The sequence below is a fragment of the Symphalangus syndactylus genome, chromosome 18 (genome assembly GCF_028878055.3).
Source record: "Symphalangus syndactylus isolate Jambi chromosome 18, NHGRI_mSymSyn1-v2.1_pri, whole genome shotgun sequence".
NCBI lineage: Eukaryota > Metazoa > Chordata > Mammalia > Primates > Hylobatidae > Symphalangus > Symphalangus syndactylus.
In genome coordinates this window covers 22,415,765-22,437,331 of record NC_072440.2, presented here as the reverse complement: position 1 = coordinate 22,437,331, position 21,567 = coordinate 22,415,765, and the positions used below count along the sequence as shown (strand labels likewise).

Here is a 21,567-nt window from a genome sequence, read left to right as displayed (position 1 = left end):
CACAGAACTTAGCAAGCCCTGAGGTGGGACTGACTGTGCAGGCACTGTTGTGCTCATATCGGAACTTCTTAAATCCTCACAACAACCCTCCCTCTCTTTTAAAGAAACTCCCCTTTGCTCATCACCTGCAGGGTCCAGCATTGTTTCATTTCACTGCTGAAATGAACAGTTTCCCATGACCTCCAGCAGCGGAGGCTGAGCGTTTCTCGCCCAAATTCCCGCCAGGCTCTCAGCCCACTTTGGAACTCACCCTCCCTCCCTGGTACACACGCTTTCGCTGGGGTTGCCGCAGTTCTGTTCCGGCATGGCATATGGTCCAGGCCTGGCCAATCAGAGCACAGCACCGCACCACTCTGACAAATATGATTGTTGAAAGGGGGCCCAGACCTAAGCTGGTCAAATCACAGTAAATCTTAGTGAGAACTTTGCCTGGGATAGACATTTGCTATTTTTGGCTGAACTTGAACTTGGAAGGACGAGGCCCTGAACTTGAACTTGGAAGAATGAAACCCTGAACTTGAACTTGGGAGGACGAAGCCCTAAGTCACCTGCCTGAGAATGAACCGGCCAGCAGAAGGCAGAGCCCAGAGCTAAACAAGCCTCGATGACATCATTTGAATCCCTTGATCAAGCTGCACCTGAAATCACGATATCTCCAAACTTGAATCAATAAATTTATTTTCTACTTAAGCAGGTTGAGTTGGGTTTTCTATTCGCAATAGCAAAAGTCCTGACTGGCAAGGTTTAAAAGTTTGAAGACTCTCACAGGTAAGTGCAGCTCAGGATCCTGTGAGTGGAGCAGAAAGTCTTAAGAAATGGCAGGGGCCGGTTGAACCCAGATTTTCCATTGGCTGAGCAGATATCCCCAGAGACGTAGAAAATTAAATTTGTTTTATGTTGTTCCAAAAGAGGAGAACTGAGGCCAGATGAGCACACTTCTGAGACACTCATTTTTGCTGGGTAGAGGAAGTCTCTGGCAAGCAGGACCATCGATATTAGAGCAGCTGGCCTCAGGAGGGAGTAAGAGCCCCATCCCTGAAGGTACACAAGTTGTGGCAGCAACCATCTGGCCTGCAGTTTCCAGAGGGGAGTCAGGCGTGGGGTGGGACTGGAGTGAACGGGTAGATGCTTCCATATGCGGCAGCTGGCACTGATGGCAGGAACACGGGGGTGGTTTAATGGGTCCTGGGGCTCCCCTCTGGCCCTCAGGAAAGCAGGAGCATGAGGGGCTTGGGATGCAGCACCTGCAAATTTGCACCTTCCTGACCTCAGGAGGCCTCCAGTACAGAAAAGACCATCAACGAAGCTCTACAGCCATCTGCTAAGAAATGCCACAGGGAGGGGACAGCATGGCCAGCCAGGGTGCCATCAGGCTTTGGGTGGGGATCCTGGAGGATCAGACCCATCTAGGTGGGAGCGCTGGAGTGTAACCTGGAAGGAAGATAAGCAGGGAAAGAGAATTTGGGGACATACAGTATCCACAGCTCTCGCCTTCCTGGCTCACAGCTCATTCCCACCTCCAGGCCTTTGCTCAAGGTTTGACTCCCACCAGGACTGCCAGTGCTGCTCTCCCCACCTCACCAGTCCTCTCTGTTCTTCTGGTCCCACACCTCCAGGAGGCCTTGTGGGCTGCCTCCAACTCACTGACCCCACCATCTGCCCCCTGGGTCTCATAGCTCAGGCTCTCCCACCTCCACGCACATATGTGGGTGCAGGATCTCCCTGGCTCGACTGAGCTCTCCTAGGGCCAGGGACCAAGGCATCTTTTCCATCACCTCCTGCAGGGATGGGCAGAGTGGGGGCTCTGCGACACCCACTCCGTGGCCCGGGGGTGGGGGTTACCAGGCATTCACTCACACCTTGGGCCTTGCCTCTGGAAAATGAGCTCCAGAGAGGGAGACTGGCCCAGGCAGATGACAAGTAGGCTGGGGAAACTGAGGCTACCTCCATACCCACTTTCTTTCTGTCCTGGCCTAAATGCCAATCACAGTGAACCAAAGGCCACTGCTCAGCCAGGGCCTGCTGTGTGTGGGAGTTGGGCACTAGAGTGGGGGACTCTTACCCCTAGAGGAGGCTGCAGGAGCGCTTCTGCTGCCGCGTGGGCTGAGGGCACAGCACGGCCCGGATGGCCTCGTCGAACACGGTTTTCAGGCCTCTCTGGGTGAGGGCTGAGCACTCCAGGTATTTCACCGAGTCTGGTTGGGGAGATGGACAGGAGAGCCAAGGCCTAAGTTGGGGGGGCTCTGGGCCAACACCCCTCCCACGCCATACACCCCTCCCACGCCATACAACCCCTCCCACACCATACAACCCTCCCACGCCATACAACCCCTCCCACGCCATACAACCCCTCCCACGCCATACACCCCTCCCACACCATACACCCTCCCACGCCATACAACCCCTCCCACGCCATACACCCTCCCACACCATACACCCCTCCCACGCCATACACCCCTCCCACGCCATACAACCCCTCCCACACCATACACCCTCCCACACCATACACCCCTCCCACGCCATACAACCCCTCCCACACCATACACCCTCCCACACCATACACCCCTCCCACGCCATACACCCCTCCCACACCATACACCCCTCCCACACCATACACCCTCCCACACCATACACCCCTCCCACGCCATACACCCCTCCCACGCCATACACCCCTCCCACACCATACAACCCCTCCCAAGCCATACACCCCTCCCACGCCATACACCCCTCCCACGCCATACACCCCTCCCACACCATACACCCTCCCACACCATACACCCTCCCACACCATACACCCCTCCCACGCCATACACCCCTCCCACACCATACACCCCTCCCACGCCATACACCCCTCCCACGCCATACAACCCCTCCCACACCATACACCCCTCCCACGCCATACACCCCTCCCACGCCATACAGCCCCCCCACGCCATACACCCTCCCACACCATACACCCCTCCCACGCCATACACCCCTCCCACGCCATACACCCCTCCCACACCATACACCCCTCCCACACCATACACCCTCCCACACCATACACCCCTCCCACGCCATACACCCCTCCCACGCCATACACCCCTCCCACACCATACAACCCCTCCCAAGCCATACACCCCTCCCACGCCATACACCCCTCCCACGCCATACACCCCTCCCACACCATACACCCTCCCACACCATACACCCTCCCACACCATACACCCCTCCCACGCCATACACCCCTCCCACACCATACACCCCTCCCACGCCATACACCCCTCCCACGCCATACAACCCCTCCCACACCATACACCCCTCCCACACCATACACCCTCCCACACCATACACCCCTCCCACGCCATACACCCCTCCCACGCCATACAACCCCTCCCACGCCATACACCCTCCCACACCATACACCCCTCCCACGCCATACACCCCTCCCACACCATACACCCTCCCACACCATACACCCCTCCCACGCCATACAACCCCTCCCACACCATACACCCTCCCACACCATACACCCCTCCCACGCCATACACCCCTCCCACACCATACACCCTCCCACACCATACACCCCTCCCACGCCATACACCCCTCCCACGCCATACACCCCTCCCACACCATACAACCCCTCCCACGCCATACAACCCCTCCCACACCATACACCCCTCCCACACCATACACCCTCCCACACCATACACCCCTCCCACGCCATACAACCCCTCCCACGCCATACACCCTCCCACACTATACACCCCTTCCATGTCTCCCACGCCATAGACCCCTTCCCACGCCATACACCCCTTCCCACACCATACACCCTCCCACGCCATACACCCCCCCCACGCCATACACCCCCCCACGCCATACACCCCTCCCACGCCATACACCCCTCCCACGCCATACACCCCTCCCACGCCATACAGCCCCTCCTACGCCATACAACCCCTCCCACCCCATACACCCCCTCCCACGCCATATACCCCTCCACGCCATACAGCCCCCCCATGCCATACACCCCTCCCAAGCCATACAACTGAACACCAGGCTCTGGGGGCCACCATCCAGGTTCCAGTCCCAGTGGGGTCACCTGGAGGCTGTGTCACCAGGAGCAAGGAGTTTAACGTCACTGTGCCTCAGTTTCCTCATGTCTGAAATAGCAAGCTTGAACTCAGTGAGAGACTAAGGCCTACAGGGCAGGTCTGTGTCTTTCTTGGACACATAGCCCTTAGTCCGTGGAAGGAGGGCAGGAATTTTCATGCTTTTCTGGGAAGGAAAGGGCTCAAGCATCAGTGACCAAATCTCTGGGAGCCTCACATTCTAGAAAATTGCCTTGCCCATCCCTCCAGGATTCTCCCAGGGTCGCAAATAATCCCCAGGAGGCCTGAAGCCCTCATGGCCCCCTCCCCAGGAACTTCCAAACATCATCAGCCCCTTCCTTAGCACCATCCCTGTCTTACAGACAAGGAAACTGAGGCTTGTGGAGAGAATGTGACTCATCCAAACTCACAGGCTGGACATATTCCCTCAACCTGGGCACAGCTGGGGGCCTTCTGGGAGGAGTGGCATTGGAGAGCTCCTCTGTCCTCCCATGGGAGGCCCAGCCTTCTCCCACATGAAGACCCCTCGGGGCTGGAGCCCGGGGCACAGATGGGGAGAAAGGCGGGCCTAGTTCCCACCCCCAGGGACGGTGTTCCATGACATTCTGCAAAGAGTCCGTGGGACTCCCATGTCCATTTCAAGCTGCGCAGTTTCCCTGAAGTGAAAAACCACAAAACCCCTTCTGCCGAGATGCTACGCAGGCCTGGGGGCCGATGTCAGAACCAAGAGGAAGGAGAAGGGAGGGGAGGGGAACTCTGGGCCCTCCGCCAAAGCCCACTTGCTTCTCTGTGGCAGGATGGAAGGGGATGGATGCTGATCACCACCTACCCTGTGCCAGGCACTGAGCTGGGTGCTTCCAACAACCCCGGGGTGAGTTCCCACTTCACAGACCAGGAAACAGGCCCAGAGTGGGGAAGCCACGGCCCGAAGGCACAGAGCTGGGGGGAGAAGTCGGGATGGCAGGAGGGGCAGCCCCTGGAACAGGGGAGCCCACTGAGGCCAGGTGCTGGGGAGAAAGGAAGGGTGGGGCAGGGACGAGGAACCTGAGACTCAGAGAGGGCGTCACTCGCCCTGAGTCACATGCTGGGTGTCTCTCCTCTACCTGGAGTCATATACGCCCACCAGGGATCATGGGCAGTGGTTGTCATGGGGCTTGGCTGGCAAAAGCAGGGTGCCCTGAGCTCAGCCTGGAGTCTGGCCACCACAACCCCCTGTGTTGAGGAGGTGTCACTGGTCACTTGGCCACTGTCTCCTTATAAGGGACCACATCTGCGTCCACTTCCCCCACATCCACCAACTGGCTTTTCCCTGGCACCCGGCCACCCACTCACCCAGGACAAGGGTCCTGAGCTGGGGGGCCAGGGCTCACTTTGGCTCTGCCTCTCACTGCTCTAGGACTTTAGCCAGTTCCCCCTCTCCGGGCCTCAGTCTCCCGTCTATCTAGGACTCATTGCCATGCAATGGCTCATCAAGCTGAAGCAGGGCCAGGGGAGCCACAGAGAGGGCGAGGAGGGTGAGGGGGCGGTGGGGGCAGTGGAGGTGCAGGGAGGACAGATAGCCCTTAGCTTTGTGGCTTAGGGAGCCAGTCCACCCCTGTTGGAATCTGGGCTCGGCCATGTCCTGGCTGGGTGGCCTTAAGCCAGCAACATGTCCCCCCGAGCCTGTTTCCTCTCTGTAAAGTGAAGGTGACAAGAGCCCTTCGTCGTAGCTGCTGTGAGAATGAAGTAGCTCCCAGGAAGTGCTCAGTCCACGTCAGCTGTGATTATCAGCTGGGCTCAGGGCTGCCCCCAAAACTTGTCAACCCAAGGCTGGGGAGCCCAGGTGGGCAGAGGCAGTTGCTGCCTCCCTCACTAGCCCTGCCAGTCCCCCCAGGAACCCCCCTAGGCCTGAGCTGGCCTGAGGCACAGTCACAATCACTGCCCCTGCCCCAACTCCATGCAGGGTCAGCCAGAAAAGACTGGCTAGAGACCACGGCAAGAGCTCTGAGTCACCACCTTATAGAAGAGAGGGCCTTTGAGGATTGTCCAGGTCAGCTTATGTGGATAGGGAGAGTGAGGCCCAGAGAGGGGCAGCCACTAACCCAAGGTCACACAGCCAATCAGTGTCGGAGCCAGGACCAGAATCCAGGCCTCCAGCACCCTCCACATGATCCCAAAGTGTGCACTTTACAAGGGAGGTGTCAGTGACAGCCAGGCCGCAGGCTGGAGAGCTGCACCCTGAATAGAAGGAGTCCAGGGGCAGGGGTTGGAGGGGTGCTGGTTGGTCAGAAAGAGAAGGGAGGGATGAATCCCTGATATTTAAAAGGAAAGACTAGCAGGCTGGGGAGCTGTGGCCCCAGGACAGGGGAGGGGAGCCAGCGTGTGAGCCATAGTCCGAGGCCCCTGGGGAAGATGGCCGTGTCACCATGCTAGTCACAGGAGGAGGGAGGAGGTGGCTGCGGTTTCCCTTCCTGTGAAGAGATGTGAGTCCCCAGGGCCCTCCCAGTTCCGGCAGGGGGAGCAGTGGTGGGGCTGGGGCGGTGGGGCGGGAGGAGGTCTAGTGGATTCAATTCGGGGGCCAAACCCTGGGCCTGCAGAGTCCTGTGGTGAGACAGAGGGCACAGCTCATATGACCAAACCCAGCTGGTGGTTTTGGGCTTTTGGGCAAGGATCCCCGAGCTACAGACACATTGGGACCTACCAGTGACAAGGACAGGAAGAGAGCCAGCAGGCCTGGGTACCATGCATGAAGCCAGACCCATGGTCATCACCTCCCTGATGCAGGCAGCCCTGAGCCACTACAAAGAAGCACCCCCCAGCAGTGAGCCAACAATTTGCTGTCCTTCCTTCAAATCTGGCTGGGCCACCTACTAGCTGGATGACCTTGAGAAGTTACTATATTTCTCCAGCCCAGTGATTTGGAGGCAAAGAGGGGTCGAGCTGAGAAACCAAAGGGAGTGGGGAAAGGGAGGAGAGAAGGTGGTGGAAGGCAATGTGTCACCCTTCAGATCTAATGCGGGGCCACCTCCTCCAGGAAGCCTTCCCAGAACACCTAAGTTTGACTTGCCACTTGTCCTCCAAGCAACCACAGCACCCCCACTCAATCTCTGCTTCTGTCTGCTCAAAGCACACCTCCTTATTTTCAATATCTATTAATAGATACTACTAATACTATTATGACGATTACTACTAAAACAGAGTGCTTCCCACACACAGGTGCTGCCCTGGGAACTCCACCTGGAATAACTCACTGAATTCCCCCAACCACCCCAGGAGGCAAGAGCTATCACTATCCCATGCTTTTCTGATAAGGAAACACAGGCAGAGAGAAGCTACGTGACTCGCCCAAGGTCACACAGCAAGTGCACAGCACAGCTAAGTTCAAACTGCATAGCCTGGCCCTGCAGCCCATGTTTACAATCACACCACGAGGCCAAGTCAGGGCCTCCCCTGCAGCCAGATCCCCCCTCTGAGCCCGAGGCCCGTACCAATCTCCTTGGCCAGTGCCAGGCCCTGCGGGTAGGTGATGGGAGCCAGCTTCTTCTCCTTCAGTTTCTCGATGGTGTCCTTGTCGTCCCGCAGGTCCAGCTTGGTGCCCACCAGGATGATGGGTGTGCTGGGGCAGTGGTGCCGCACTTCCGGGAACCACTGGGCAGGTGGGTGGGGGGACACAAAGTTATATGGGTCAAGAGGGGGCGCGAGGTTGTGCGGGGATCAGAGGGAGTGTGAGGGTGTAGGGAGAGGAGAGGCACCAAGTTGCCAGAAGATCAGAGGTGGGCATGAGGGTGAGGAGAGACGTGAGGTGGCACAGGGAGGGGAGGCCACGAGGTTGTGCAGGAAGGAGGGGGCGCATGATTGTAGGAAAGGAAGAGGCGAGGTTTTGTGCAGACATAAGAAGCAAACATGAGGTTATGTGACAATCGGAGGCGGACATGAGGTTGTATGGGGAGGAGGAGGACGCAGCCATGGGAAGTGGGGGTATAGCTAACTATTGCAGCACCCCCACCCCAGATCCTCTGAATATTACCCCATCAGTCCCCCTGCCAGCCCTGGTTGGCACTGGGGACCCTCTCTGTATGCGACCTCTGCTGCCCCAGGGACCAGCCTAGAGTCACCAGTTCCTCCCTCTGTCCCTCAGGGTTACCTGCCCCAGAGCCCCCAGGGCCCACCCTGTCCAGCTCACCTTGGCGCGGACATTCTCATAAGAGGCTGGGCTGACGAGGGAGAAGCAGATGAGGAAGACGTCCTGGGGACAGAGCAAGCGAGGGTTGCTAGTGAGGAGGGCCCAGAGGTGTCCCACCATGGCAGCCAGCAAGAGGTGGAGCTTGGCGCTCCCTGAGGGTGGAGCATGCTGGGGACTTAGGATCTGGAGAGCAGAGATACCCTTCTCTCCTCTACCATGAGGCTGCTGTTTGTTAGGACTCTCACTAAAGGCCAGGGCCTCTGCAAAGTGGTTATCCTCACATGTCACTCTGCAGCAAGCACTGCTGCTAGCCCCATTCCTCAGACAGAGAAAGTGAGGCTTCCAGAGGTTAAAGAGTTTGCCAGCATGCACTCTGGTGAGGGGAGGATCTGGGATTCCAGAGTCCATACTCCAATCCATATACTATCTACCATCTGATTACCGGCCTTAGCTGCCTCCCTGCATACCCTGGAGGAAGAGCGAGGACCCAGCAGCCACCTGCAGGCATCCTCCACCTCTCCCCTCCCCCAGCACTCCCAGGGCTCACCATCCTGGGCTGCCTCCTGGGGCCCTGTGCAGAGTCCACCTGCCCCACCACTGGAAACAGGGGGTGCCAGAGCCCAGGAGGCAATGGGGTGGGAAGACGAGCACATTGAGGACCGGGAACCAACGCAGGGCTGGGGGAGTGCGGGAGGAAGCCCTTCTCTGCCTGGGATATGCAAGGCAGGCAGACTCCCCGAGCTGGGCCTTAAGGGGAGAGGGAGGGTTTCCCACGCTGAGCTGGCTGGAAGGGCATCCCAAGCAGAGGGAACGGAGACAGCAAAGGTCAGGACTGCAAGGCGGGTGGGAGCAGCACACCGTCTGTGGGTAGGAGAGCGGCCGGAGACGGTCGTAGTCCTCCTGCCCAGCAGTGTCCCACAGCCCCAGGTTCACTGGCTTGCTGTCCACCATCACATTGGCTGAATAGTTGTCAAACCTGTGGGGAGCAGGCAAGGCAGAGGTAAGGTCAATCTCAAACCCCAGAACCTGGGAACTGTGGTCCAGCTCCGTGTCATTCCTCGGAGGCTGAAACCTAGAGACAGTCTGTGACTGGCCCAAAGTCACACAGCATTTGAAATTGGATTTCTTTATTTGTTTCATTAGTGATTCATTATATTTTTTAAAAATGTAATACAAGTTAACAAGAAGAAAAAAAGATTGCCTCTTAATCCTTTTCCTACCCGTACCTGTCTTTTGGAAAGGTAATTGAGGCTGTGTAACTTTTCCTCCCAGTCTTGATAAGAACAAACTTACCTCTCTCCCTATGCTGCCACTCAATGTTTGTTTTTTGTTTTTTTGTTTTTTGAAATGGAATCTCGCTCTGTTGCCCAGGCTGGAGTGCAGTGGCACCACCTCGGCCCACTGCAACCTCTGCCCCCTGGGTTCAAGTGATTCTCCTGCTTCAGCCTCCCAAGTAGCTGGGATTACAGGCATGCATCACCACACCCAGCTAATTTTTGTATTTTTAGTAGAAACAGGGTTTCACCATGTTGACCAGGCTGGTCTCGAACTCCTGAACTTCAGTGATCTGCCCGCCTCGGCCTCTCAAAGTGCCAGGATTACAGGCATGAGCCACCGCGCCCAGCCTCAATATTTGTTGAATGAATGTTCATCCCATCTCAGGCTGGGTCCCCCAAGAAGCAAACCCTGAGACAAGGAGGTGATGCGAGGGGTTTATTCGGGAAGTGACCCCAGGATGCTGCAGAAGGGGAGTGGGGAGGAATAAAGGAGGGGACAGCAGCTGACACAGGGCAGGTGGTTGGGCTGTTATGGCTGTGGACCGCTGCTGCTCAGTCCTGCTGGGGCCGCCTCGGAGACAGAACGGACTGTGCTCAGGGCGTCCCCAGAGAAGGCAGGAAGCTAGGGTGCTGTCATTCATCTCCCATCTTCCAGGGAAAGAGGGCTGCTTCTGGGGCCTTTCAGCCCACCCCAGAGTGTGCGTGAAAGCTGTTAGTCACGGGCCACGGGAAGGGCCACGGCAAACGGTAGAAAGACACGTACTGCCGAGGAGATAGTGTGGGGCACCGACCTTGACTCCCAACATCTCCCGCCAGACCCAGAGAGCCCTGCCAGGCCATCAAACGAGCCTCCAGATGCATTTACTGGGCACCTACTATGCATCAGGTGCAGAGCCAGCGCTGGGGCCACCAAAGAGTACAAGCCTGATCCTGCCCCCACAGCTGGCAGAAGGCCAGACACGGGGGGAGGGGCCTGACAAATATCAGAGACAGGGAAGCCCAAAGAATACTGGCAGGGCCATCCCAGGGCTGCAAGCTCGGAGCAGGGGAGGTTTTGCAAGCCAGTTCTCGCTACACACATCCCCGCGAGGAAGGTGCTGGCTACCCACACTGTGGAAGAGAAAACTTGGCTCAGAGACATGTAGTGACTTGCCCAAGGCCACAGAGCCAGCGAGTGACCAAACTAGGTTAAGAGACCAGAAACCAGTGAGCACGACCAGTGCTGACTGCCCCAGGCCACAGCTGTGCCTCCGGGAATGCCCTCACCGCCTGCCCCTGAGGGCTAGGGAATCACTGTCACTTTTCCCGCTGTGGTCACCCACACAGGCCCTGTGCCTCGTCTCCTGACCTCGTCCACTGAGACCTCAGGCTCCTCTGACTTCTCCTCCTACTCCTCCCCTCACGCACCAGCCAAGCCGTTTCCCAGGAAAGGCTCACACTGCCCACCTCCCTGTGCTGGTCCACACGAAGCCCCTGCCCAGAATGTCCTTCCGACCTTAGCTGTCCATATGTTCTCACCAACCTGGACTCTGGCCCCCACACCCTCCAGGCTGCCCACCCCTCCAAGCCTTTGCTCCTGTCTGTGTCTCCCTCTGGAATACGCTTCCACCCCCGTTTCACTCCCGGCTTCTATTCATGCTTCAAAACCCTGCCCAGGCAAGTCCTCCTCTCTGGCGAAGCTTCGTCGGCCTCCACCTGTAAAGAGCTCACGATTCCCTCTCTCGGGTGACTACTTTGCCTTGACCATGAGCAGGCACTTGGTGAGTCTCCGCCCCTCCAAAGGCTGTGGGTTCTGTGTGGGCCGGGCCAACACCTGCTTATTCTCCACAGTCTCAGGCCTGTCACCCAGTGAATGCAGGTGGAAGGGAATTAAATCACCTCCTCCAGGAAGTCCTCAGAGAACGCTACTCAATGTTAGGCTGCAGAAGCACTAACACTTCAGAGTAACACCAAAGACACCTCTCCTGAGAGGAGTCCCCCACACCCCCAAAAAGTGGGCAGCCCAGCCTTTTTAATACACTTTGCCTGTCCAGCCCTGGACAGAATTCCTGGTTACCTCTCAGTTCCTCAAACGGCCCTGTTCCCGCCTGTCTGGAAAGTGCCTGCAAACAGTGGCCCCTGACTTCCCACTCTCCTTCCTCTCTCCCTTCTTTTCCTCCCCACTGCCAGGCTGGCTGACTTTTACTCATCCCTCCAGCCCCTGCTCAACGTCACCTCCTCCAAGAAGCCTTTCCTGACCTCCAGCCATGTCGGGGCTACCACCCCACCTAAACCAGCACTCCTTGGGGAATTCAGCATCCCAGGTGGCAGACACTAAACCTGATTTGTTTGTCGCTGCACCCTAGGGCGGGCCCGGGGTCTGGTGCACAGCAGGTGCTGGCGTGCACCTACTCTGGGTACCACCTACACTGCTGTGGGATTTCAGGAAGAAGGCGCTGTCCAGGGAGACACAGTGGGGCATGATGGGAAAAGCAGCGCCTGTGTCGTTTTTCCGGTTTTGACCAGAAACACACCTTTGGGAAATGCTTGGACACTCTCTCCTCTAACGTCCAGCCAAAATGCTAGTGCCGAGAAGCCCCCCAAGATTCCTCACACCAAAGGCACTTGTCTCCTCTGGGTCATCCTTGGAATCTCAGGGCCATGGTGATGAGGAAAGAGCTGGGATCTTGAGAAACACCAGCCACCTTCTCTGAGGCCAGGCAGGGGGCTGAGGGTCTTTGTATGTTAGGTCTTGAAGTCCCATGTGATCAAAGACAAAAGGATCTTAAGTTATCCCCATTAGACAGATGAGGAAACTGAGGTCTGAAGAGGTCAAGGACCTTTCTTGTTGGGGGGGATCAAAGAGTTATTTGTGAAGCCAGGACATCCTGGCTGTGTGACCCTGGGTGAGTGACCTAACTTCTCTGAGCCTCAATCTCTTTAATGTGGAGGGGAAAATACCTATTTCTTGGGGCCATTAGGAGGATTCAAAAAAACAGAGGATATTCAAGCCACCCCACTGGGAGATGCTGAGAAGCTGAGCAGTTTCATTTTCCATGTCCCCAAATGCCCCTGCCACAGGGCCCCTCCCCAGAAGACCAGAGGGACAGCTGCAGGGATGTGTCAACGGTGTGACACCCCTGAGGGTCCCCCTTAGTTAAGAGACTCACAGGCAGCCAGGACCAGAGAGGAACCTTATGCACAGACCACCATGGCCAACCCTCACCCCATTTTCTGGATGAAGAAATTGAGGCTCACAGAGAGGAAGGGACTTGTCCAAGATCTCCCAGCCAGTGGGTGGCAGAGCAAGGTTAGATCCTGTTACCCAATTCAGAAAGGCCCACATGGTAAGCATCGCTGCTATTTCATGGCTGGAAATGCAGTTGGAGACAGCAGAGACCATGTTTTCATCTAGAGCCTGTAGAACTCTGAGGCCTGGCCCTGGAATGGAGTGGAGGAGAGGAATGGGGCAGGTGGAAGGGGCCCCAGCACCCAGGTATCACCTGACCACCACTGAAGCCCACCCCCAGGGAGGAAGGATGGTGCATTCAAGGAACCCAGAGACCACAGGGCACGCATGGCTAGTGACTTGGGGGTGAGAAAGGATTGATGTCAGAGGAGTGTGGACCAGTCAGGTCTTGGTTCTCAGCGCAATGGGGAGCCACCAAGGGGCCAAACCAGGCAGAGGTGATGAGATCAGATTTGCATTTAGAAAAGGTCCCAGCTGGGCACGGTGGCTCACGCCTGTAATCCCAGCACTTTGGGAGGCTGAGGCAGGTGGATCACCAGGTCAAGAGATCGAGACCACCCTGGCCAACATGGTAAAACTCGTCTCTACTAAAAATACAAAAATTAGCTGGGTGTGGTGGTGCATGCCTGTAGTCCCAGCTACTTGGGAGGCTGAGGCAGCAGAATCGCTTGAACCCGGGAGGCAGAGGTTGCAGTGAGCCGAGATCGCACCACTGCACTCCAGCCTGGTGACACAGAGAGACTCCATCAGGAAGGAAGGAAGGAAGGAAGGAAGGAAGGAAGGAAGGGAGGGAGGGAGGGAGGGAGGGAGGGAGGGAGGGAGGGAGGGAGGGGGGGAGCCTCTTGGAGAAGTCTTAGGGAGGGGCCAGAGGGGAACAGAGGGGGAAACTGGCACTTCAGCCAGGAGGGGAGGCCCTTACTGTGCTATTGGTTGAAAGATGAAGGCAGCTGGAGGTGTCACGGGGCAGGGAGAGGTGGAGCAGGAGGGAACAGCATACCCAACAGAAGGGGTGCCTGAGCTAAGGCAGAGGCTTGAGCCACTGGACATCATGAGGCACCCAGACACACAGCGGCAGGAGCAGGGATGGGGCAGCCGAGAGGCCAGGCAGGAGAACCTGGTGGGGCCTGGCGCACACAGCTAGGGAGGCTGATGTCATCCTGTGCACCGGAATCCCACGCTAGATTTGCCAGTTTACCGAAGAGAGGATTTCAAATGAAAGTGAAAATTAAGTGCCAAACGATTCAACCTCAATTAGCAGCACACATTCTTCCATGCAGAGCTGAGCCCTGCCTGCCTCCCCGGGGTGGGGGGGCCAGTCATGACGGAGCAACAGGAATGGGCTCAGCTCTGTTCTAGAAACTGGTGTGATGGCAGGGAGCGAGGCAGATAAGGGCCCTGTCCTCAGGGAGCTTCCATCCAGGAGGAGGAGCGGCAGCAAAGGAGCAGCAAGATGAAGTCGGGTTGTGGGGGGGCCTATGAAGACAGCCAAGCAGCGTGGTGGGATGGAAAGATGGAGAGGGCAGGGTGGAGACGGGGGGCTGCTTTAGACAGGGGGTCAAGAAGGCAATGTCTAAGCAGGGAACTGAATGACAGGAAGCAGAGAGGGTTCTGTGTGTCATAAAGGGGAGTGAAGAGGTTGCAGGGAGGCAGAGATCATCAAGGCAGTCTGTGTACTTGGAGTGAAGTGGGTAAGCGGTGTGGTAAATGAGGCTGGGGAGAGCGGGGCTGTTGTTCACGGTCTGAGCATTAAGATGAGTTTTAAGTGTGAAGGGAGCCACAGGAGAGATTTAGGCCAGGATAACTTTCAGTTGTTTTTGGGGGGCTTTTTTTTTTTTGAGACAGGGTCTCACTTTGTTGCCCAGGCTGGAGTGCAGTAGCACAATCACAGCTCAATGCAGCCGCACCCTCCTAGGCTCAAGCAATCCTCCCACCTCAGCCTCCCGAGTAGCTGGGACTAACAGGCATGTACCACCATGCCCGGCTAATTTTTGTATTTTTTGTAGAGATGGGGTTTCTGCTCCATGTTGCCCAAGCTGGTCTCGAACTCCTGGGCTCAAGCAATCTGCCTGCCTCGGCCTCCCAAAGTGCTGGGATTACAGACATGAGCCATGGCGCCCAGCCTAACTTTCAGTTTTAAAAGCTCACCAGGGCTTCCGTCAAGCATGGTTCTAACGAGGTGAGGTATAAGGGGGAGCCCCTCTATGTCACAGGCACCTGAGGGCACCATCTTCCTGCCATGTTTCTGTATCCCCGACACCTAGCATGGGGCCATCCACAGAGCAGGCTCACGCTCCCCATCTGCGCAATAGGGGATTTGATGCAAAGATTTCATAGGGCCCTGCCCGCTCCAATATAGGGTCTATACAACAGAGCAGGCAGCAAGAGCCAATCACAGTGCAGCCCCGTGAGTCCTGGCAACTGATTGGCTGCTCAGGAAGGTGTCTATTCTGAAGGTTCAGGTTAATCCCTCATGGCTGGCAGCAGGAGAGCCAGCTCTCAGGCTTATCTGATCTTGCGTCTGCAGCACAGGCCTCCCCAACCCCCAGCAAACCTACCATCCCCAGCCCAGAAGCTCTCTCCACCTTAATCTCAGGTGCCAGAGATCTGGGGCTGCCTGTTTTTCCCAACCCACCCTCTCTCGCTCTTCCCCCTCCAATGTCAAGGGCCCAGTGTGACTATTTTACCCTCCCTTCGCAGAGGCACAGGCATTGGCAGTAGCAGGATCCCGCTCTGGGGTCTCATCTGGGGCTGAGAAACTTTGTGCCTGAAGCCATAGGAGGGTGGGAGGCAGGATTCACCATAGAACTTGCAAGACCCAGTGCAAAATGGAAGCACAGGGCCCATGTTCAAAAATGATTAAGAATTTCAAGATGTAGACATCAGAGTATTAAACAAGGTGCAGGACCCTTCTGAGCTTGGGGCCCTGTGCAGTTGGATAGGTGGCCACACGCATGGAGCTGGCCCTACTGGGATACCTTCACCCAATCCTTCAGAGAGTCTTGGGAAGGTAGATCTGGCCGGGTCCATTCCTCCAGCTTCTGTGATGTTGTCCAGGACAACAAAGTCCACTAGGGGCCACCAGGGATCAGGGGCCTCCAGGCTGCTCAGAGCACCTGGCCATAACCTGGCCTCAGCAGCCTCAGCCATCCATCTCAACACAGAAGGGAGGTGCCTGAGGAAGGAGCTTGGGACTTCCAAGTCTCTACCTCTTATAGAAAAGGAAATTGAGGCTCAGAGAGGGGAAGTGATTGGTCCAAGGTCCTTCAGCAAGTGGGTCCTTCAACCCAGCCAGGATGCACAAAGGCGGGACAAGGTCTCAAGCCAGCACCCAGAGACCCAGGGACAGAGGCAGTGACAACACACTGCTGGTGACCATGGCCTTGAGCAGGAGCTGCCTCACCTAATTCTGCCTCCCTGCTCAGGTTTGCAGCCAGCCCTCCCTTGGCACTTAGAGGCACCTGATAAAAGTTTGATAGTTGATGGTGAGTGGGCAGGAATCCTTGTTCCCATTTTGTATATAAGGACAGGACCAGAGAGGGGCACTCACCAGCATCAGGACCGAGCTGGGGCAAAAGTGGCTTTCTAGGCTCTCTGCTAGGGTTTCCCTGCCCTCTCCTGGCTGCCTGCCTTTCTCTAGCCTGGGCCAGGGCATCTAAGGCAGCTGAGCAGAGTGTCCCGGGGAGACAGCAGCAGAGAGAGCCCAGCCCACCCAAGTCTGGGCTTGGGGGTTGGGTAGTGAGGAATCCTCTGGGGTAGGTTGGAAGCATCTCGGCTCCAGGCTCTCTTCTCCCTTCTGCCTGCCCCCCTCTTCCTAGGAGAGCCTCATCCCTGCTCCTGAAAGGGGGGTTCATTAAGATCAAGAAATGAGGGCCCCAGCGAGCTTCGGCATGGACCTTGGCTCTGAAGCTGGACAGGACCGTGTAAGCCTGGGAGGCAAAGCCTCTTAGTGGCTGTGAGGCTCAGCTTCCCCGTGGGTGTCCTGTGCATGCTAATAGCCATCTCCCAGGCGGATCAAATGAGATCACACGTGTGTGACATCTTGCGCAGGGGCCAGCATGTGGCAGGCCTTTGCTAGATGGTGGCTATGATTGATCTTCCTATGGTCTTTCGCAAGATGTTCAAGTCAGGTCAACTTAAAACACATGTGTTGTGTGTAAGGTAATGTGTGTATCATACCGTGTAGAAGACACTGTGCTGAGATAATGGGAGACCCACAAAGAGCTGGCCACGGCTCCCTGCCCTCCACAGGCTCTTGGTTGCGGGAGAGATCAGATAAAGTCACTCTGGGGATTGGAGACCCCTTCGTGGTAGATCAGAAAGGCTTCCTGGAGGAGGGGGCACTGGAGCTGTGCCTGGAGGCTTTAGACAGGTGGATGTGGGGAGAAAAAGCACTATGGGGAGAGAGAACAGCTTGAGCAAAGGCCCTGGGGTAGAAATGTGCAGGGAGCTTGTGGCGAACAGTAGGGTCCGGAGGAGGCAGAGTGTGAAGCAAAGTAACGGGTAATAAGGCCAGGCGGGAGGTTGAGTGAAGGCCATCAGGAGCCTTGAGTGCCATGCTAGGGAGTTGGGGAACTGTCCTAGGAGTGATGGGGGCCCCTGAGGGCTGGCCAGGGAGGGGCTGGTGCCTCCCCAGTCATCCTTCCCTCCTGAGTCTGACACCAACACGCTCCCTCCACGTCCGATGACAGCCCTGCCTCCACATCCTGCAATAGAGCGCAGGGCCTCCTAGGCCTGCAGACGGCTCTGTTCCGCCCCCCAGCATGCCTTGTCCCCAGATGTCCCTGCTCCTTGGAGTCAGGCTCTCTGGATCACCTCCTCCAGCAGCCTGCATCCGCATAAGCTCCTCTCCCAGCCCCTGCTCTTGCCCGAGCCAGCCCTCTCCTCCACGTCCCTTTGCTTGGAGGCCCAGCCTAAACGCCACCCCTCCTCCCTTCTACCCCTTCCTCCATACCCCACCCCAGGTTCTGGGAGCCCCCAGCCCTTCTCAGTGCCAGTGCTGCCTTCTCGGCTGGACTGTCAGGCAGCTCCACTGGGCTGGAGGCTGTGGGTGCCCACACAGGGTCTGGCCCACAGAAAGTGCCTGAAAGGGGGGTCGACTTGGTGAGGGTCTCTCCCCTCCTCCCAGTACCCCAGGAACTCACACGGTGGGGATGTACTCTCCAGGAAAGGCGTTGGTGGTATAGCTGATGAGAAGGCAGGTCTTGCCCACGGCCCTGAAAGACAGGAAGTACAAGAGGGCGGCGGTCATGGGCTCTGCCGGAGACGTGGGGAGGTTTCTGCCTGGTCCACTGCAAAGACCTCAGCATCCACCCAGCCTAGCCCTCTGGGCCTCCGTCTCCCCATGTGAGATGCCCCATGTCTGTGTTCTCACACCCGAGAGCCTGCAAGTCATGTGGATGTTTGTTAAAGTGGAGACTTCAGGGTCCAGCCCCAGAGATTCTGATCCACGGGTGTGCGCAGAGCTGGCAATCCGCTTTTCCCACAGGCTTCTCCTGGGGCCGGTGATGTGGGACAGAGGGTGCCCAGCAGACCCAGGCAATGCCGAGGGGCCCCCGACGCCTGACCTGGGCTTCAAATCCCAGCTGTACCACCTACCAGTGGTAAGATCTTGGACAAGTCACTTAACCTGCCTCTGCCTCAGTTTCTCCATCTAGAAAATAGAGATGAGCCCATCCTCATAGGAGTGTGCTAAGGAGTAAATCCAAAGAGGCCTATCAAAGCACTGAGCACAGGGCCTGACGCACGGCAGCGGTCTGTGGCTGCTAGGGAAGGCCTGACCCTGCTCTTCCCTCTCACCTCCCCCATGGAGCAGAGCAGTTACCAGGTCAGGGTTTGAGTCAGAGTGGTCTGGGTTCAAATCCTGTGAGGCTTTGGGCAAATTACTTAGCTTCCCTGAGCTTTCATTTTCTCGTAAAATGGACGTATTAGGTTTGGTGAGAGGATAAATAGAGGAGGCTGGATTAACCCCAGAGCTGGTACATAGGAAGGAAGTGATAACGTGCGCCTCATCCACCCTTAGCATGCGACGCTGGGAGCGGGCGCAGGTAGCTCAGCCGAAGCCCACAGGCCAAGGGATAGCTCTGGGCCTTCCCCTGCCCTGCGTGGTTTTGTCACTTCCTGCTCAGAGGAGACAGCTCATCCTCTCCTCTCTACCACCGCCCTCCCCTGGGCCTGCCACGGAGGTAATTTTGAATGACTAGAACGTTAACCCTTGACTTCCGCCCGCCCCTCCTCCGATCAGATACAAAGCAGAAGTGAACAGGGCTGGGCAGGCACGGGCAGATAAGGAGCCACACATCAGAATCAGCTGAGGCTGGTGGACAAATGGGCCCGCCCCCACCTAGATGGGTCAGAGCCAAAGTCAGGGCCACAGGGCCCAGGCCAGGAGAGCTGAGTCTCTAAGCCCTGGGCTGCTCCTCTGCAAAATGGGAGGGCTGGACAGGAGGACCCTCCCAGCTAGAACATGCTTCAGGGTGGGCCTGTAGGCTGGACCCTAAGATGTGGCTGCTGGCAGGCATGACAGATTGACAAATTGGACCTGTCCTTTTATTTTGTGTTTTTTTAAGAGAGAGCGTCTTGCTCTGTCACCCAGGCTGGCTGCAGTGGCACGATTATAGCTCACTGCAGCCTCAAACTCCTGGGCTCAGGCAATTCTCCCACCTCAGCCTCTCCAGTAGCTGGGACTGCAGGCGCATATGCCACCACTCCTGGCTTAAAAATTTTTTTTTTGCAGACATGCGTTCTCGCTATGATGCTTAGGCTGGTCTCAAGCTCCTGGCCTCAAGCAATCCTCCCATCTTGGCCTCTCAAAATGCTAGGAATACAGGCATGAGCCACTGCACCTGGCCTGGACCTGTCATTTTACAGATGAGGAAACTGAGGCCCCCAGGGGACACGACAGCCTGAAGTCACTGGGATCTGACAACTGAGAAGGGTCTCAGCCCAGCCTGCCCCTCCCCTGCCAACCCCACAATCGCCCTCCCATCCTTTAGCCTCCTCCTTCCCTCTCTGTCTCTCAATGTCCCCTTGCCCCTTCTGCTCCTCGCCCACATCTCCCACATGTCCTCCCCAACCCGGCAGGCTGAGGGGAGGGGAGAGAAAGTGGAGGGGGTGCTAGGAGGCACATACTACAAGCAAGACAGCCACTCAGCTTATCTCAAGCGACCCTACAGCATCCCCAGGGCATAGGCCTCCTCCCAGATGTCTAAGCTGAGGTTCAGAGAGGTGCTGTGACTTGCCCAAGGCCACGCAGCAGCACCAAGCCAGTGACGACAGCCCAGGTCAGCCTGGGGACAAAGGCTGAATTTCAGGTTTCCCACTTCCCTCGTGCATCCACAGAGTAAAGACTGAGGCTTGCCTCCATGGGAGATCTGCCCCCAGCTTTTGGGGTGCAGGTGAGGAGCCCTGGGCACTCTCACCCACAGTCCTGCACCCTCCACCGAGATGGCTTCCGGGGTGCGGTGGGGCTGAAGAGGGTGAAGCTCTCCTCAGCCCACCCCCAGGTGCTCCCTGTGGGCCCTGGGAGAAGAAGGAAGCGACCTCTCCAAGCTGCCTTCCAGGGACGCCTAGTTCTGCAAGGCCAGGGGCTTCCCCAAGGACACCAAGGCAGGAGGATCTCAGGGCATCCCAGTTGGGGGCTGTGAGGAAGTCCAGCCAGGTACCTACCCATCTCCCACCACCACACACTTGATGGCCTGCATCGTGTCCGGGGCCTGGAGAGTGTCGGTGGTGACAGCTCAGGGCCAGGTGAGTTTCTGCGGGCACAAGGGGTGTGGAGGCTGGTGAGGCGCCTGCTGAGGAGCAGCAGTGGTGGGGCAGGAGGAAGCGGAAGGGGAACTTACTCAAGCTGCTGCCCCCACGGTCGTTTGCAGGGGGCGGAGCATGCGGTCTGGCAGAGCAGCTGGTGGGAGGGGCACTCAGGTGCCGGGCTGAGCCCTGGCCGTCCCCACAGGCCCCCTGCATGGAGGCTCCAGCAGGAGACCCGGGGGCCCTCTGTGCTGGGAGGCTCGCTTCCTGTCCATGGGGCAGGCCCAGAGGCTGTTCTCCAAGAACTTGAGGGTTCCAAGAATTCAGTGCAGCTCAATTCTAAGCACAGCATTTAACGAGTGTCTGCTGTGTGCCGGGCACAGTACCAGGTGCTGGTGATCCCAGGATGCAAGAGACAGCTGGTCCCTGGAGTTTACACCCTTTGGAGAGAGGGAGGCACGACTTCATCATGACAGATCATAACAGAGACAGGAAGTGATTGAGGCAACGGGGGTATCTACAGAGAGGACCTCAGGGTTACCGAGAGGGAGAGCTGGGGGCCTGCAAGCTAGCATTGGAGCTGGCTCTTGAAACGTGTGCCCGAAAGAGGGAACTCCAGGTGGGGGGAGATGGCTTGAGCCAGGACCCAGAGGCTCCCCCAGGCAAGGGCCTGTGTGGGAGTCCCTGGGTGGGAGGATGTGGGGCGATGAGGCAGGAAGGGAAGGTGGGGTCCGCTGATGGAGAAGGGCACATTGAGGGGAAGTGGCGGGCAGTGCCCCACAGGAGCCAAACCTATTCTGAGGCCGCCCTGGGGGACCAGGCACCCCGGAGCTAGAACTGTGGCCCATTTCCCTGATGCAAAAACCGAGGGTCTGGGAAGTCATTTGACCACCTAGCCTGAAACCAGCCCTAGGCTCAGGTGACTCCAAGCTGCAGCTATTGGCTCCAGCTGCTGTTTGAGGGGACAAAACCTGAGTTCTGCAGCTCGCAGCGAGCTCCCTTCACCACGAGGGCTCTCCACGTGGACTCGGGAGAACATTCGACCACCCCAGTTGGCACCAA

General features: G+C 57.4%; 1 protein-coding gene across 2 annotated transcripts; it reads right to left on the bottom strand.

The window, feature by feature from the left end:
* Positions 1 to 661: 661 nt before the first annotated feature.
* Positions 662 to 20,621, bottom strand: RAC2 (Rac family small GTPase 2). 2 transcript variants are annotated; one of them, XM_055252410.2, is made up of 7 exons: positions 20,425 to 20,621; positions 17,901 to 17,972; positions 9,112 to 9,229; positions 8,254 to 8,316; positions 7,559 to 7,718; positions 2,063 to 2,195; positions 1,416 to 1,431 (listed from the first exon to the last, which is right to left on the bottom strand). In XM_055252410.2, the coding sequence occupies exons 1-6, from the start codon at positions 20,457 to 20,459 to the stop codon at positions 2,065 to 2,067; spliced, it is 579 nt and encodes a 192-aa protein (XP_055108385.1). In that variant the 5' UTR covers positions 20,460 to 20,621; the 3' UTR covers positions 1,416 to 1,431; positions 2,063 to 2,064. The 2 variants fall into 2 exon arrangements, with proteins under 2 accessions (XP_063479167.1, XP_055108385.1); XM_063623097.1 differs by having other exon boundaries at positions 662 to 2,195.
* Between the last annotated feature and the right edge of the window lie 946 nt (positions 20,622 to 21,567).

Coding starts and splice junctions, on each gene's coding strand:
- RAC2 (XM_063623097.1), bottom strand. CDS start 20,459: ATGCAGGCCATCAAGTGTGTGGTGGTGGGAGATGG. Junction 7,719..8,253: donor ATGAGAATGTCCGCGCCAAG/GTGAGCTGGACA, acceptor CCACCTGCCCAG/TGGTTCCCGGAAGTGCGGCA. Junction 2,196..7,558: donor GGCACTGGCCAAGGAGATTG/GTACGGGCCTCG, acceptor CTCCCCAACCAG/ACTCGGTGAAATACCTGGAG.